This window comes from Hippocampus comes, unplaced genomic scaffold (assembly GCF_001891065.2).
Source record: "Hippocampus comes isolate QL1 unplaced genomic scaffold, H_comes_QL1_v1.1 scaffold177, whole genome shotgun sequence".
Classification (NCBI taxonomy): Eukaryota; Metazoa; Chordata; class Actinopteri; order Syngnathiformes; family Syngnathidae; genus Hippocampus; species Hippocampus comes.
Genome location: NW_017806158.1, coordinates 1003095 through 1021091, shown reverse-complemented (window position 1 = coordinate 1021091; position 17997 = coordinate 1003095). Strand labels below are relative to the sequence as shown.

Below are 17997 nucleotides of genomic sequence, written 5' to 3'. Positions count from 1 at the left end.
TTCCACCCACTCAAGCCCTCAATTATTTATTACATTTGTATGTTCTTTCCTCTCGCCAGTATGTTCAACAGTTCCCTGATTGATGTTGTGCAGCCTCAAGAGCTTATATTTGAAAAGAGCAAATTTCTTAACGAGATTTTAATATACAGTATAAGTAATATTTGTTGATTTGTAACTGATGGGTATTGAATTTACCGCAGTTGACACACAGTATCTTATATTATCTCTAGTCGTGTGAGACAGCCGTACACACAAACTGCAAACTGGATACCTTAAAGAGTCATGAAATGATAGCTATGCATAAATCATCAATTCATTAAAAAAAAAAAAAAAGAAAAAAGCCTTAAAGAAGGAAGTAGCACATAAAACACTTTACTCTGAAAGTTGCCAAAAACTCATGATTGATTTTTCTTGACTGTGTTTATACTTTCTGGGGGGAAGACTTCAGCGTGCCAAGGGCAAACATGGACTAGAGAGCTTTAAAAATATTGTCTAAAATGGCTATGCCACAGAACCTATGAGCACATTATTCACTTAAGAAAGCACTTGGGCAGTGCTTGTTGCCATGGTTTCAATTACTGGTACATATTTGTTTCTTGAACACTATCACAAAATATCCAACAGGCTTTTTAGTTTTCTTATAAGTAAAGAAAGAAAGAAAAATAAGTAAATGAAAAAGCGCATACTCATGCATGCGGATGCCCAGAATAGTGCTGCCTCTACTTTAATTGGAGCCAGGAATAATCCTGGCAGGACCGAGATCAGATTTGTTCAACTTGTTATTCTTGGTCAAGTGTGTGTTTGCATGGCCATTTGCCGTTTGCTGGGTGGAATTCATGGAGCACAATCAATTGTGCCCCAATGAAACAATTTGGCATGCAAAGGCCACTAGGCTGTTTGGATGAGAAAAAAAAACATGGTTGTTCGTCTCTTTGTGCCCTGCGATTGGCTGGCAACCGGTTCAGGGTGTCCCCTGCCTACTGCCCGATGACGGCTGCGATAGCCTCCAACACCCCTCGCGACGCTTGTAAGGAGAAGCGTATTGGAAAATGGAAGGATGGATGGATGGAAATTTCACAGTTAAAAACTGCTGACACATTGGAAATAAGAACACTCCAGACTGATGGGAAATGCACCCATGGTATGCCTTGTGTGTGTTTTGAATGAAAGAGAGGAACAAAGTCATAAACATGAAATCTATGTTAGGACCACTTCTCCACATTTGCCCCGAGTTATTTTTTTCTTATGACTCCGTTGTTGTTGTTTTTTTTTTTTTTCAACCATCCTCTTTCTTGAAAAAAAAAAAAAATCTCCTTCCACATCGTGTCCTGTCTGTAAGCAATTAGTCTGTGTTTCTATCTCTTTCCTGCTTTCATCTGGTTCAGCCAGCCAATGAGACAACAGCTGAGGTTCTGGGCCATTTCTCCAGTCGAAAAAAAAAAAAAAAGAGAGGCCTAATGCATGCCGACGCATTCAAGGAGAATGAAGGTGAAGGAAAACATCTCAAAGCTGGGCCCTCTTCATTTATCCGTAAAGTCAGTGAATTATGGAACTATTTCTCCTCCTGTTTTCTCGATGCAGCCATTTTCACCTCTTCAACTAGACCCCTGCCGAAACGGCCTGCTGAGTAAGGCTCCAAATGGGCTCCAAATGGAGTCATGGTTTGAGTTTTTGTGTGTGTCTGTATGTGAATCCGCCTGTTTTATCCCCCTGGGGACCTTTTCAAGGTTGGATGCATGTAAACACACTACACCATAGTATTCGCCTCTCAGGAGTATGCGGGCGCAAAACAACTGCTTAGTAAGTTCCAAACTGGAGAAAAGGGAAGACATTCAAGCGCAACAAAATGGCCAACAAATCTACAGGAATGGTGAAAAATATATTTTTAAAAAATAGTGAATATAATGTTTTGTGTGTGTGTGTGTGTGTGTGTGTGTGTGTGCGTGTGTGCGTGTGTGCGCTGTGTGTTTGTGTGTGTCTTCACTGTTGACTGTTTTACAATACTTTCTCCTTTTGTATTTTCTTAAATTGACAACTTGGATTTACGGCCAGCTCAAACTGTACTTTCATCTCCCTTTTATTTAGTGTGTGTACAATGAGAAATCAATAAACGTTTACCTGTGCACTGCAGCGACAATTAGTGGCCGTGTAAGATTGTCCAGTGCCATGATCTCCAGTGTTAGCAGGAGGAGAGAGTGCGGGGGCTAATGTTATTTCCTGGCTGTGGCCTAGATGGGGAACTATATTATCTGGCCATCAGCAAGAGTCAGCTTCATCACTAATATCTGTTTGTGTGTAGTGAGCAGGAAATAACCTTTGTGCTGGCGGCCAATACAGCCTGCGGAGCGGAAGAGACGGAACATGCACTGTGTCGTGCCATATTAGGCTGCTAGCGCCCAGTGTGTGTGGAGCAGAGTCAAGAAAGCAGACATGATTGGTTCATGTATATGCTTTCGTTCATTTACCAAACATGCTTCGTATTCACAACGATTGTGCTCATCCCCCAAAACAGAAACTGCAGATTTTTGCAAACTAATAATTTTAATCGAATGAGATTTGAAAGAACATTTAATAGAATTTTCCATGGTTGATTTAAATTGGGGTGACTCGGTGGACGAATGGTTCGCGCATCGACCTCACAGTGCAGAGGTACTGGGTTCGATGCCAGCTCCGGACTTCCTGTGTGGAGTTTCCATGTTCTCACCGTGCCTGCGTGGGTTTTCTCTGGGTATTCCAGTTTCCTCCCACATTCAATAAACATGCATGGCAGGCTGATTGAACACTCTAAATTGTCCCTAGGTGTGAATGTGAGCGCAGATGGGTGTTCGTCTGTGTGTGCCCTGCGATTGGCTGACAACCGGTTCAGGGTGTCCCCCGCCTACTGCCCGAAGACAGCTGGGATAGGCTCCAGCAACCCCCGTGATCCTAGTGAGGATAAAAGCGGATCAGAAAATGGATGGATGGATGGATAATTTAAATTTGTGCCAAATGCTTGGAAACAATTCTGGTCCATCATCCGACGTCTCAGGAGAGGGAAGCAGTGCACCGTCAATGCTGTGTATGGTGGGGATGAGGTGCTGCGGACCTCGACTTGAGACGTTGTGAACCAGTCGGGAGAATACTTCACTTCCACCGACATGCCTTCCCATGAGGAAGCAGAGTCTGGGGTCTCAGAGGCATGCTTCCCTATCAATGGGATTGGGGTCACCAAGGTGGTTAAAAAGCTCCATGGTGGCAAGGCCCCCCAGGGGGTGGATAAGATCTGCTTGGAGTTCCAAACAACTCTGGATGTTGTGGGGTTGTCCGTGACACGCCGAAGGTGTGGTCCAACTATAGGAGGATCACACTCCTTAACCTCCCTGGTCAGGGATATTTAACCCTTTCAAGGACAGCGGTTACTCCAGTGGACATCTTATCGGGTTTAAGGTTATCATTTGTGCATGAAAGGGTTAAGGGATGCTGGAGAGGAGGGTCCGTCCTAGCTGTGGAATAGCGGACCAGCTCTACGCTCTCGGCAAGCGTTAATGGGAGTTCATTCAACCATGTAGACTGGGTTGATGCTTTGTGGACTTGGGCAACCCTGGGGGATTTTATGCAAACAACTCCGGAAGTGTGGGGTAGTAAATGACTCAGTACAGGACGTTTGATCCCTGTACGACCAAAGTCAGAGTTTGGTCTGTTTTGCCGATAGTCGGATTTGGTTGCAGTGAGGGTCGGACTCCACCAAGGCTGCCCTTTGTCACCTGAGTCTGTTCATAAATAACATTTACGGAAAGAATTTCAAGGTGTTGACGGCATCCAGTTTGGTGGTCTCAGTATTGCATCACATTCCATGATCGGTTGCCGACCATTTCAGGGTTTTCAGTCACCTCAATTCTGGTGAAGTATAAAGACAAAGTGCATTCTAGTCAGTGGTCGTTCAAACCTTTTGCACTATTTTGGATTAGATTGACATCACTCGTTCTCGACCACTGGTCTGAATCGGGAATATGAGACAGCACCCAAACACCCCCTCCCCCTCCCGTGGTTGAGGACTGGTTGCTGGTCTGCAAAAAATCTGTACTGCCATGAACTAAACCCTGCAGGAAAACACGTTGGGGGTGGGGGGACCAAAAAAAAAAAAAAAAACAGGTTGTCATGTCTAAAAGTCTTCACAGGAGTTGGAACAAAAGAAATGAGCCCAACAGAGTTTATGATGAAAATAAAACATAGCCTTCAGTACATATACTCTCTGACGGGGGGGGTAAATATTGCTACACGGGCTCAGTTTCCTCCCTCGCCTCTCCTTTGTTCCTTCTTATTCCTTCGATTACATTATTCAAACCTTTGTTGCGCAGGCCTTGTAACAACCCCAGAAGCTTAAAAGATTAAAGCGGCCTTTAACATCTTTTCAAAGATCAAAAGTGGGCAGATTTTTCCACGAGGCAATTTCTCCTTTTACTCTCTGCTTTTGTGGCAGCAAATTAGATCGGAATACGAAGCACGGCTGATACACCGTTGCCTCGAACGGCTGAACGTTTGCGCTGCTGTAGCTGCAAGCGTCAGGCCAGGATTCTTTGTGTGTTTCTCGTCAGCACACAAGCTAAGTTGTTTGCCATCGCTCAGGTCGTACACAGGCATACACCATTTGCGGCTCTCCTGTCACGCAAACAGAGACATTTCCACCGTAAATAGACAACATTAACGTCGCGAGGCTGTCTGCGTATGAGGTTCCAGGGCACCAAAGCTTTTCCATTGCTTTTCAAATGTAAGAAGGAGAAAAGACAGAAAACAAGTAGTAACCTACGAACCTACCCATTTCAACAACAACGAAAAACAAAACATAATTCATAGTTTTCCCCAATCTGGAGCATTAAAACCATTTTTTTCTTCCCTATTCTGCCTGCCGAAACAATGAACTTCTTGTCCTTTCATTCCTTTGCCCCTGAAGCTAATTGTTGTGCTTGCAAGCCATGTGTATTTAATAAAGCGCTGAAACACATTTCCGAAAAATCATCATCATCAACTAGCGGATTTGAGCCCATTATCAATCATGCAGTGATATTCAAAGCATATGTTTCTTCATACCACAAAATTATTTTGTTTTATTTGTGTGAATGCCCAGGCGCTTACAAATTGGAGGAATTGTGCCATTTTGACCCTGGTGCTATATTACTCAAAAGGTCACAATTGAAAATAAACTCCTCTCTCTGCACCCTTAATGACCTCGGTTGTCTTTTTTTTTTTTTTTTTTTTTTTTTTACATGACTACATTATGCTCCAATACCGACCGATGAACTGACTGAGCAACTATTACATCCAGTCAATGACAAACACCGAACAAAACCGCGCGAGATGAATTTCTACTCTGTGAAGGTCGTTTTTGAAAAATATTGAAAGCTTCGTGCTGAAGCGTATACTACATTTCACGTCAAAATAATACAACTGTAGCATTTTGTCAACACATTTGTTCAGCGGTAGAGTGTGTTGGTCTCATGGGAGTGCGGGTCCTTCAGGGGACTAGCAAAAAAAGGTCTGTTGAAATAATAACAAGGGCAACGCTACAGAAAACACGACATTGAGATAGAGTTAAACAAGGGCAAACTGATGGGAATTGAACACATGCTTTGGAACGCTCAAGGCAGAAAAACAAAAAAAAAAAAATCCAGTCGTTCTGACGTGGAAGCAAGAAGCTTTAAAAAAAGGGAGAAGACAATGAAAGAGGTCGGAGCTCGAGCCTTCAGAATCTGCGCAGTCAGTAGGGAAACGTTCACCTCTGCTGGCATCTGCCGCCACGACTGAATCCTTTCTGCGGAGCTCTTCTGTCAGTTATCCAAGCCTGCCACACAAATACAACACCCCCCCCCCCCCCACTCACACACACACACACACACACACAGACACGCACAAGACTAAGCAAGATGAGAAACAGTTTCAGGCGTCGAGGCTCGAAGTCGGACACAGTGAGATAGAGCAAGCAGAAGGAGCAGCAGCGATATTGCACAGTCGCCATTTGCGTTTGGAAAAGATTTTCTCTCTGCAGAGAAGGATGATCAAGTCCAGTTGGTTCTATGTCAAGTTCAAATATAACGAGAAGGTGAGTCCATGTTTTTTTTTTTTCACCTTTTTTATTTATTTATTTATTTTTATACGCCTCATATCGTTTGAGCTCAGTGTCTCGGAAATTGTGGATCCATCTACTCTTAAGGGCTCATAAAAATGTTGAAAGATTTAGTCAAGCATGGATAGTTTTTCAAGACATTCTTTTATCTTTGTCAGTGCCTGATTATTCTTAGCAGAGATTTGTAGGCCTGTGGTTTAAAAAAAAAAAAAAAAAATCTTTGTGCTATTTCACCCTGGGGAACAGTAACTCATGGGCGCCGACAGTGAATCGTTTCATCTTCATATGATTTTCATAAGAATCTATCATTTATCATGACACATCTTTTCACATTTGTTTGAAAATATCGTGCGATTTTAAGAAATGCGTTATTTTAGTGACAACAACCCTACGAAAACTGTTGATGCTTTGCATTTTTTACATTTTCCAGAACTTGTAGTATCGTATTTTCCACACTATGAGGCACACCTAAAATCATTCAATTTTTCCAAAAGCCAGGAACTAATTGTAACCTAAAAGGGTTCTGCCTGACACTAATTGACATGTGCATTCGCCAACACACACTCAAACCGACAACTACTGAGCTCTGCGCAGGCATGATGAAACCAAGACATTACCAAAAGCATAGTTCACTAATAACTAAATGAAGGAAGAAGGAGACAAGCAAGACTTCTAAGGATATTTATCCCCTTGTGGATGTGAGCCCATATGGTTTGTGTGGCTTTTTGTTGAATCAATTCTCTTCATAACTTTTGTCTTTGGTTTATTGTATTGTAATGCCATTTGTATTTATGTTTCATGTCCGTGATTTCGACCAATTCTCATTTTTACAGCTGCAGCGGTTGTGAAGGCTCTATAAATAAAGCTGTATTGTATTGTATTGTATTCCGTTTAGCGTAGCTCCATCTAGTGGATGCATAGCGCAACCGCAGCCACTATTGTTGCTTCTGCTCTATGTGCCCTATATATGAAAAAAAAAAACTTTTCACATCGGCCATTGATTGAAGATGCACCTTACAATCCAAAGTGTCTAATAGTGCAGAAAATACCCTAACTTACACCACCAATTCCAAAATCCCTGAATGAAATTTCAAGGACAACTTAAAACTTGGGTATTTTTTATTTATATATATATTTTTTTTTTGCAAAAGACATGGTAGTTTGAGAATACCTTATCTTAAAACCGAACCCATGTGTTGTTGCAGTTGGTTAAGCTTTAATGCAGTACCCGATTCACTCGTCCGAATTTGAGAAAAGGTTTGCAGTTGAATTGCGTCTGATGGGAGACAAGTCCTCAGTAGCAATTTGTGTATCGTGGCATTTTGTTAGGAGAGCCGCTGGCCCTTTCTTGATGTTTGCTGCAGTGTTAATGACGAAGATGGCTATGGTTGCCATTCTCTTCAGCCTGTTTCACTGTCATGTAGCCATTGAGGCAGTTAATCAGCCCAACGTCCGCCACGAGCAACTATGCAGTCAGTCAGCGAGTTGTCATTAATCTCAGTTGCCAGTTGTGCCTCAAATCTCTTTGGAATATGACAAGCGGTTTTGTTCATGACCCCTCGGACTCATTCAATTAGCCTCTAAGCATCATTCATCTGTCCTGCAGTTTTGATAAAGCTATCTTCTTCCATAAAACAGGTGAAGCTGGACCTCTGCTCGCTATCATTCTTGCCTGACTTCACACATTTAAAGTGAGAAATTCGGGTTGGCGGAAAACATTCGACTTGCCTGAGTCATTTTTTTACTGTGTCTTGAATGACCGAATGAAAGCCTCTGAGATTCTGTGCTCATGCGAATCTTTCTGTCAGGATGGTCAGCCGATTTTTTTTTTTCTCACAAGAATCCACTGCCAACACAGATATGTAACATTGAAGACAAACTCAGCCAAGTAACGGTAGTTAGAAGACAAGTCAAAGCAACCATGACAACAGTACAAGTGCTTGTTGGCAGTAACTGGTGTAAAACCAGAGGATGAAGCTCAGTGCCGTGCTCGCATTGCTTCCAATCACTGTGTATCCCTTCCCATCTGGCTTAAGTTAAGTGGAAAACATTTCCGCTTCACATTTAATCAGATTCAGATGGGAGGAGAAACAAAGGAGATTTGAATAGGATGGGAATTAAACTATCGTGTGAATATTCAGCCATGTTTCGACCAACGATTACAGTTGAGTTTCGGCCTGCCATGATATGGTTTGTGACAGGTATACTCCTGCCTTTTGTTCGCACTGCAGGGTCTGTAAATATAAATGACATTATGAATGTAAATAATGTGACACTATTTTATAGCAGTACCTCGACAATAAATGCGTAAAAAAAAGAAAGCAAATCATTAAACTCTCCTTTGTTGAGAACCAAAGTATTTCTTAAAACAGCAGTTTTTGCTTTCTGCCCTTTTAATTCTTATGTCCGGTTAACGGAAAAGTGACCATTATCTATTCATCAATCAATAGACAGTCACATTTTTAGTTCCACCTTGAACGAGGCTCCCTACAGTATTACGTTACTCCAATGAAATTGTTTTACAAAGTCGGATTGTATCGCTCCCCTTTGCTGTTGAAACCAAACAAATCCACCTTGTTTAAAATGGACACCACAGCCCCTTTATGATTATTATAAGATCAAATAATAAAAGTAAAATGTTTTCCCTCCCAGCCAATAATTGGGGAAAAAAAATGTAATCATAAAAGAAATGATGTATGCATCCTTCCTTGATGGGGGCTATTTCTGTTTTGCCTGCAAACTTTACTGTTCAAATACTAAAATATGCGAGTGTTTCTGTGAGTCTGACTACATCAGAGGAGAAGGAACATTTATGTAGCCATCTGCTTCTCCCGCTCCAAGCTGTCTGGCCTCGGGAGCAGCCAGTCTGTGTAATTGTGTGTGATTGACAGGCACACTTTGAGCAACACGCCAGTAGGAAGTGACCTTAAACAAGCACTGCCATTTCTGACTGAATGCTTGTCTTTCCTGTTGGCCCTCACTTGCTGAAGGGAAAGGGAGAAAGGGGCTCAAGGCTGGGTGGCTTCTGGGTCAAGAACTCGGGGTCATCGTGTCTGGGGAAAGAGTAATTGCTATCCGTGTGTGGGCTTATGTCCTAAAGTGAGGGGGCATGAGAGAGGAGGGAGTCTGGAAGGTTGCTTACATTCCTCTGAGTGGAACAACAACGCTGCCGTCCTGCTCGCCGCTCTTTATCCTCTAAGTTGGTGCCAGGACCCCCCAGCGTGCCAACTCTTGAGTCGCAGACCCACAATGACCTGATTCACACTGGGCAAATTTATTCAAACACATACTGAGATCAGGCTTGCCCATTGTGAATGATTAAATGTGTAAACTGGATGGATGGAGTCATGTGAGAACCCCTTTGATGTTTTTATCATTTGGTCATCTTTGCCATTTGACAGACAAAACCCTTTGCAAAGTTATTGGCCCGTTAGTTGTTCACATCTTTTCATAGCATCACAGAGGCTAATGAATGTAGACATTTTTAAGATGTTGAATGAGACACTGACATTAACGCAATGTGACTTGTCAAGCCAGAGAAATCTAGTATTTGTCACTTAAGACATATTGTAATGAGCTGCCAAGACAATCTTGCTTATCACTGTCACCGTGACTTCCATTGCAGCTTCCGGATTTATCATCATAATTTTCCTTCATGCCATCATGAGTACGCTGTGATGAGGTGATTTCACAAAAAAAATGTCCTAAGAAAATGCAGAAGACAATGTGTGAGTTGTTATACAGGATATGCTGATATACTGAAAGATACCATATATACTGTACCGTATTTTCCGCACTATAAGGCACACCTAAAAGCATTCAACAGTGCGACTTATAATCCGATGCACTGTATATACGGTGTTACAGTCTCTTTATGTTCCCCATTGAGTTGTTTCCCTGTTAGTGTTACTATGCCATCTTGTGATGATTATTAGCAGGAACCCATTGTAACATAAAATGTTTCTGTCTGACACTAATTGACAAGTGTATTAGCCAACACACACTCAAACAGACAACTACTTTGTGAGCTCTGCACAGCCATTACGAAACGGAGCTAATACCAAAAGCATAGTTAACTACTGACCAAACGAAGGAGACAAGCAAGACATCTGAGGAGATTTAGTACCTGTAACTAACATGGAACTGTGTGTTGGTGTGCTCAGGACGATTTAGATTTTGAAGACTGATGCGTGGAGGCTTATCACAAACTGAACATATTTTCGGCAACGTTAATACAAGCTTTGGTGAATGTGCAGCAACCCAACTTTAAAGTTGATTTGGAAAACGATTTAAATAAAGCAGGTGTCACCAACATGGTCCCCGTGGACATCAGGTAGCCCCTAAGAACTATGAGTTGTCTGTAGTTCTGTTTTGCAGGCTCATTGACGATAACAGTTTTAGTTTCACCCCAAATAGTTTGAGCACATTTAGTATTCTAAAAGTGTGTATCAAACCGGGAGCCCTTCACATTAATCAAACCCAAGAAATAGCTCTTAGTTTCTAAAAGGTTGGTGATCACAGAGTCAAAGTAACTTGTGGGTAGAATATGCTTGGGTAACTTTATCTTGATTTTTACAGTCTCACACACACACACACACACGCACACACACACACACACACACACACACACACACACACAAATAAAACCCACATCTATCACACTTAATAGCAGGTCTCAGCTTTGACACTGACATCTTGTGTAAAGCAAAGCATACAACATGTGTTCCCTCATACCAAGCAGGGCTGCAGATTGGGGTCTATTTGCTGTGACTGACTTTGTTGAAACATAGTGGTTGACTGTAATGACTATAATGACCGCAAGAGTGCGGGGTGTTGAGTTATCATCAAGGGAGCGTGATGGCGGTGTTTGATGATGTCAGCGTCAGACGTCGTGTGGAAAACTCTTCTGTGGTTTGAAACAGAAACAGAAAGTAGGAGGGCTGTGTGATAAAGTACCAGACATGTACAATGCTATCGCTCATTCTGCTTGAGGAAAGTTTTGAAGGAACTAAACTTTAATTGAGTGATTCATAGGGAAGCCATTGGAAAAGGTTTGCCTCAAGGTATATAGCTCAAGTGTGAATGTGTTTGCTGCTTCAGCGGTTTGTCTATCATTGCCATCCTAGTAGCTTGGCCGACTCAAGAAATAGCATATGTGTTGATCTGCATGAAAGCTTCATCCCTCTGCCAGTCCATCCATGCATGAAGGACTTAAATCAGAGTTTATTGGAGCCATTTTAGCCAAGGCAGTTTAAATGATTTATGCCTAAAAGCTGGAGCAGTAAGAGGCTTACAGGACTCTTGACCCTCGGGAAGCTTGTCACAAAGCGGGATCCATCATTTTTTTTTTCCCCCCTCTCCAGAAACGCTTACTTACTTCACAGACGCATCCAAATTCCAGTGGGGCGCTCCGCAGCTTGCCGAAAGGATTACAGATAAATCCCTGCAAACTCCAGATGTTTTCCCAGGCAGCACACAGCAAGGAAACATAGCCCCATCCCCTGTAAACATCTGTCAGACAAAACCTTGACGACAGTGGAGACAACACAAGCTAAGAAGGAGAAAAGTGGCTTGACGAGTTAGATTTTTCAGTCTGTTAGATTTGTTCATGAAGCACTAAGTGGCTTTGCAAAGCATCTTTTGTTGCCGCTTTGGCTAAGCTTTAAAGTGGATGAGTGTGTGTGTGTGTGTGTGTGTGTGTGTGTGTGTGTGTGTGTGTGTGTGTGTGTGTGTGTGTGTGTGTGTGTGTCTCAAATAGTTGGTGGATAAACAATTGTAGAGTTTGACAAGGCAGGGCAATGATGAAAGCGTTTGCTGAGCTACTGTTGAAACTGTTTCGACAGATTGCCAAGAGTGACAAAAATCTAAACATTTCTAATGTAAATGTTTACTTTTAGTGCCGCAGCATTTGCCTCGCTTGCTTACACGTCGCCGATCAATGGGAATTTTCACACCTCCTTAACCTCCAAAGGTCCAAATCTCCCATTACCACGACATCAATATGTTATACCGCTGCTCTCGGCTAATTGGTGGCACATTTTGTTTGACCTCTCTGTCTCTCTGCAATTTACACAGCACACTGAAGTGGAACACTGGGACATTCCCACCATGATAAGGCTTTGTTGAAAGTGGTTTTGATTAGTAGATTATTAGGCAGAGGAGCGCATTGCCTTGTGGTCTTCATCGTGGCGAGAGGGGGTGTTGACCAATTTCTGGATCACTGAATAATTGCAGGGGAGGGAGGAAGGGAGGGAGGGAGGGAGAGATGGAGAGAGAGAGAAAGAGAGAGAGAGAGTCTGTGTAGCCACTAGGGACAGGCCTGACAGATGGATGCAGCGAATGATTGCATGCCTAGCCAACTGGAAAGGCTACTTTCACCAAAACAGACTGATTAATATTGAGAAGGTGACACTGTCAAATCTTCACAATTCAAAATCAAACTTCAATTTGCTGGAGAAAATTAGCTAAATTTGCTGACACTGTACATGTAAATTATCAAGCAGTAACACCAACGGGAATTAATTTATTTTAAAAAGCATGAGTAAGTAGTCACAGTTTATTTTTTGTTTTGTTTTTTTGTCTCTCTCAATATATGCCCCTTGATTGACTGACAGCCGGTCCAGGGTGTCGGCCTTTCACTCGAAGTCAGCCTTGAACCCTATTTAAAAAGATCACCTAAAGATATTGCAGGGGCACAGTTGATTAACATTTAGAAGCAATGGAGATTTTGGTGTCACTATCATTTTTAATTTGTGAGGGGCTTTGATTCGATTGTGCATGAAAGAAAACAGCTACCGTTCGACTGTTTTATGACTCCATTGTTTAGGAAATGGGCCCCTGACTTTTGATTTATTAGCTTCGAAACACAAATGTGAGAGTCACGCTGATGGTGGCTTTAATTTCCACTCAACTCAATAGAAATGTTCAGTCATTTATTTGAAGCATCCACACAATACGTCTGTCTGTTCAAAACAATTCCCCTAGAGATCATTACCTTCAGTAAACCCTTTCAGGGACAGGGGCTACTACAGTGGACAGCCTATCATGTTATCAGGTTGCAGGTTATCATTATTGGTACATGAAAGGGTTAAAATCCCATAGGAATGCTCCGTACTGCCTGCGGTCCGCTCCCAAGACTTGAGCAGCTCCAGTCATAGCCTGCTGGATGACTGGGCACGGTGATGTTTGCCGTAGTGTGACCGATTTGCATGGGCAAACCATAATATTCTGGCTCAATGGAGCCTCTGTTGTCCTGTGCACATACTCACATGCCGGGCGGCATCACTTCACACCGGCTACACATAAACAGAGCTGCTGTCGGGCAACATGAGCTATGAGAATGTCGCGGATTTGTGAGAGGATGGATCAAATGCTCGGCGACTGCTGAAGAGCAAAGCTGAACAGTGACTTTTTGTTTCAATGGAAACTTGTGTTAACTGTTAAGAAATGACCATTCGTGCTCACACTCACACCTCGGGACAATCTGAAGTGTCCAGTTAACCTGCCATGCATGATTTTGGAATGCTGGAGGAAACTGTAGCACCTGGAGAAAACCCACGCAGGCACGGGGAGAACATGCAAACTCCACACAGGAAGGCCAGAGCTGGAATCGAACCCGATACCTCTGCACTCTGAGGCCGACCTGCTAACTAGTCAATCACCGTGCTGCCCTCAAAGTTTTCAATCTACAACAAAAAGAAAAGGATTTCACCTTGTTGTTCCCCTACTTACAATACCTTTGGGGGTCGGGGCTGTATGTGAAATTGTGTAAGATGATGATTTTCCATCAGGAAATTTGTTCTTGATATTCGTGGTCAGTCAGTGAGCAACAAGACATCTAATTGTTGCCTTCTGAAAACAAACAAACAAACAAAACCTGGTCAGGAGTATTGGTCAACCTGACTTTTCTTTTCCCTAAAACTTTACCAGCAATGCGAAGGTTATGTGGCGGTTACATTGGGAAGAGCAGACCAGAGGCGCATGCATTTCAAAGAGAGCCAGCCATCTGTCAGCGCAGCCAGCAAACAGCTGGCCGAGAAGATGCGAGAAGTTTGAACAAAGACTGACAAGATGGAAGATGACAGGAAACAGATTTCCCTCTCTTTTTACCCCTCATGCTGGAGAACCTGACCATCAGATTGCTGTGATATATCCAAGTCTCCAGATGCTGCCGATCCTCTTGTGTCCCTTCATCATCTTGCCATCCTCCACTTTCCAGCTACTTTTTTTTTTTTTTTTTTTACTTTGTGTGTTTTACCTGCTTTTCCTGCTCTCGCCGTGACACCCTTAGCATTAACGATGGCTTTGCAAGCTCACTCTGAGACTTGCTATCCTACCACGTTTCTCTTCACTGATCTATTAATGTCCTTTTTTACTGCAGTGGTATCTCTACTTACAAAATTAATTGGTTCTGGAAGAAATTTGTTAACTCGAAAATTTTGTAAGTAGAGACACGTTTTCCATGTAAATGCCCTAATCCGTTCCAAGCCCCCCAAAATTCAGACATAAATGTTTCTTAAAAGCATAAAAGTGCATCAAAATATGGAACAAATACCTGTTACAATTAGATTATTGCACAATAATTGACGATATACATTCTGCACAAACAGTTGTGCATAAAGTAAAAATAAACAAAGAATAAAAAATAAAAATGATGATCATTTAACTTTTAACTTCATCCTCATCCTTTTTTGCCCTCTTTAGTTCAATTTTTTCTCTCAGAAGTAAAACTGTCGGAGTGCTTCATGGCCCGAGGGGCGAATGACGAGGACGCTAAATACGGTAGAGGTCCCTCTCAGCCAATGGGATGCCACGATGATGCTAGGTAATATCCAATGGAAGAACAGCTAGAAGTATGCTGTGTTCAGGAAACTCGGAGCTGCGAGTAGCACCCATATTTTCGTATCTTGAAATTTCTTTCACAATATTTTCCTGTTGAGGTGTTTCCTAACTTGAAAATTTCATATGAAGAGACGTTCTTAAGTAGAGGTACCACTCTAATTGTTTTCTCATTTGCACTCCTGGTGGATTGAGTGTGAAAAGAATGTCACTGCACTGCATCAAGGCAAACGTAATTTCTATTAGAGTTATTAGAAGCAAGCATGAAAAGCATTTACACACGGATTGGATAATCATACTAATTATGATTACATTTCCTCTGTGTATTTTTACTGTATTTTTGTGTGTGTGCGCGTGCCTGTGTGTGACCTAGATTCTCGATTTAGTGAATTATTCAGCTTTCGTAAATTGACCTTCTGCAGCTTAAGTAGATACACATCTCCTCGCTTATTAGCACAGATAAATGAAGCACTGTGAGTGGTGTTAAGTACATTTTTTTTTTAGGAAATTAGCACGCGGGGCCTTATGTTAATTAGTGTTGAAGTGAAAGCCTCCTTGCATTAGGTTTGCTTTCTCTACTTTACACAGTCTGTTCCCCTTTGTGCCTCGTGTTGTTAATTTGAACAGAAAATTCCATCTGCTTCTAAATAGGGCAGTGGTGCACACTCGCTGCAATCATTAGGGCCCATTTTCTGCCAGCTTAAAGTTGCTGAAACGCCTGTAATGGAGAGAAAGCGTGAGAGCTTTTGTCATCGCTCGTTATCCACTGCATGATGTGTGACATTGGCCAGTGTAATACCGTAATGGCCCTAATTATCTAATCACCCTAATATGTGGCTGCTGCTCCTGGACAAGACAAGGGCAAAGTGAGGTAATAAACAGTGATTACTCTCATTTGAAGTCAGCGCACTGAGGTGGTGGAATGTTAGCTGCAGGGGGAAGACTGTCGTTCCCTCCCCACACACCCCCTCTCATCACTCCTCTTGGGTATTTTGTACTTGACAGACAAGGGACGCATGGCGGTGGTGGTTAAAGGTCAGCTGGTGCTTGCACACAAGCGATGGAATGACAGGCAGAGGGGTATCAAAGACAGAGAGGCGGAGAGAAAGAGCTGTCTTCTCCAGATCTCTCTGCCTTACGTTGGTTTGGATTGACAAGCTGTCAACTGAGCCGGTTTGTACTCATCGGAACAAAGAGTCGACTAGGCAGAGCTTCCGCTTCTGCCTTCCTTCCTTCTTCCTCTCATCCATACCACAAAAATGACAGAATTTGGTCGACTTGCATTTGAAGGCGCTTTTTTTTTTAACTGAATTTATTGTCAGTTAGAGAGGGCACCAAGTCCCTCGAGTCTGTCTGAATTCTCATTATATACGCTTGGGCAATCCAAGGCTTCCTTCTGAGAATTATTTAAAGCCTCTGACCAATTGATGGCGACTCGGCTGGAGTAAGCTTTACTTTTTTTCGGATTCGGGGTGGTCAGTTCTCCACAGTAAAATAATACAGTGGAAATTTGCAAAAAAATCAACACATTGAATTCATCAGGTAAAATGAGACATGCCACAAAACCACATCAATGGTATTGTTTTTTTAAATTTATTCTTTGTTTAACCGGGCTAATTGAGAACAGTTTCTTATTTACAATGGCGACCTGGAGATAATTTAAGGTTCCGTGTCTAGCCCAAGGACATTTTGGCCATGTATGGTCAGAGTTGGGATTCAAACCATTCACCCTGCAGTAACTGGATGAGCCACACTTCAATAAACAAGACTTACTGTATTTTGCGGACCATAGGGCATACTTAAAATCCCTGGATGTTCTCAAAAATCCACAGTGCGTCTTGTAATAAGTAAGATATCCTTTATTTGTCCCACAATGGGGAAATTTACAGTCCACAGCAGCAAGATAATGGTAGAAAGAAGAAAGAAGAAAAGAAAACAAACACCGTTCAATTGAGTGCAATATAAATACAGATATGGATAAGGTCGCAGTGCTATTTACAATTGTCTTCCATATCATTTTATTTTTTTATTCAGCAGCCTGACAGCGGTCAGTAATGCGGTGCATCTTATGTAAAGATAAATGTCGACTTTTCAGTTTGTCATCTTTTATTCAAATCCTTCATATTCCGTTTTCGTTGTCATTCTCATCTGCCTTTAAATGATGGCAGGTATCGAAATGTTTTCGTAATACTCGAACTAGGACTACTTCCTGCTTCTGTGTCTAAGAACTGTGGAAATTGTAGTCCTACTACACCTAATGCAAGCTATTTTTGGCTATGCGTTTCCAATGCTACAATTTGGGACAATATCATTGCGGTCTGAGGTACATTAACACATTTACCTGAGGTAAATGTGTTAATTTTCCTAAGCAGGCTATTTCCGGGCCGGTCGAACCGCATTACGGCTGCCCACCCATCTCTGTCGCTGATTACGACAAGAACACCCCCCACCCACCGTCGTCGAAAAGTTTCGGCGCATAACGGACCCCGATCATTCACACCGGCCCACCGAATGATGCCGTATGCCCACTCCCCCAATTCCCTCTCAAAATATATTCCCAGTCCGATCAGAGGCATCACAAAAGATTGTGTTTATAACAGTGTAGCTCATATAAAGCAAATATAAGGATTACTCATCCTTTATCAGTTATTTTTTTGATACTGATGCACAATGGTATAACAAGTTTTCAAGGTGGGTCATGACATTGGATTGTTTTTCAATTACAGACACTTTTTCTCTAGAGAAGCTCCCTGACATTTATTTATTTTTTTTAAACATTTTTATTATCTGCCTGTCTTTGTGGCCAGGCCACACTGAGGAAACAGCAAAGAAATTTGCATTTAAAGTCTCTATTTGCACTGTTTGTGCCTTGGAGATCAATGTTTGTGTCTGTGTTTTTTTGGTTTTTTTTTCCCCCACGTTGATGTTTTATGCACCGTCTCCAGGCTATGAAGGCCTCATTTCACAGCTCCTCAGAGACCAGTTAACCTCACATTTCCTCCCCAGGGACTCCGCCGAGGACCACAGCAGTTGTTTGTGTGTGTGTGTGTGTGTGTGTG

The 17997-nt window shown here is 42.3% G+C and overlaps 1 protein-coding gene across 10 annotated transcripts in view; it reads left to right on the top strand.

Moving 5' to 3' along the window:
- Nucleotides 1-17997, top strand: part of auts2a (activator of transcription and developmental regulator AUTS2 a) — a 318606-nt gene that overhangs the window by 67244 nt on the left and 233365 nt on the right. The window contains exon 1 of one of the 10 annotated variants that reach the window (XM_019895267.1): nt 5882-6076. The exons of the other annotated variants lie outside the window; for them this stretch is intronic. Coding sequence (XP_019750826.1) covers nt 6029-6076 — 48 coding nt within the window. The 5' untranslated portion in view covers nt 5882-6028. Of the gene's footprint in view, nt 1-5881; nt 6077-17997 lie in introns of those variants that run through there. 10 annotated transcript variants of the gene reach the window in all.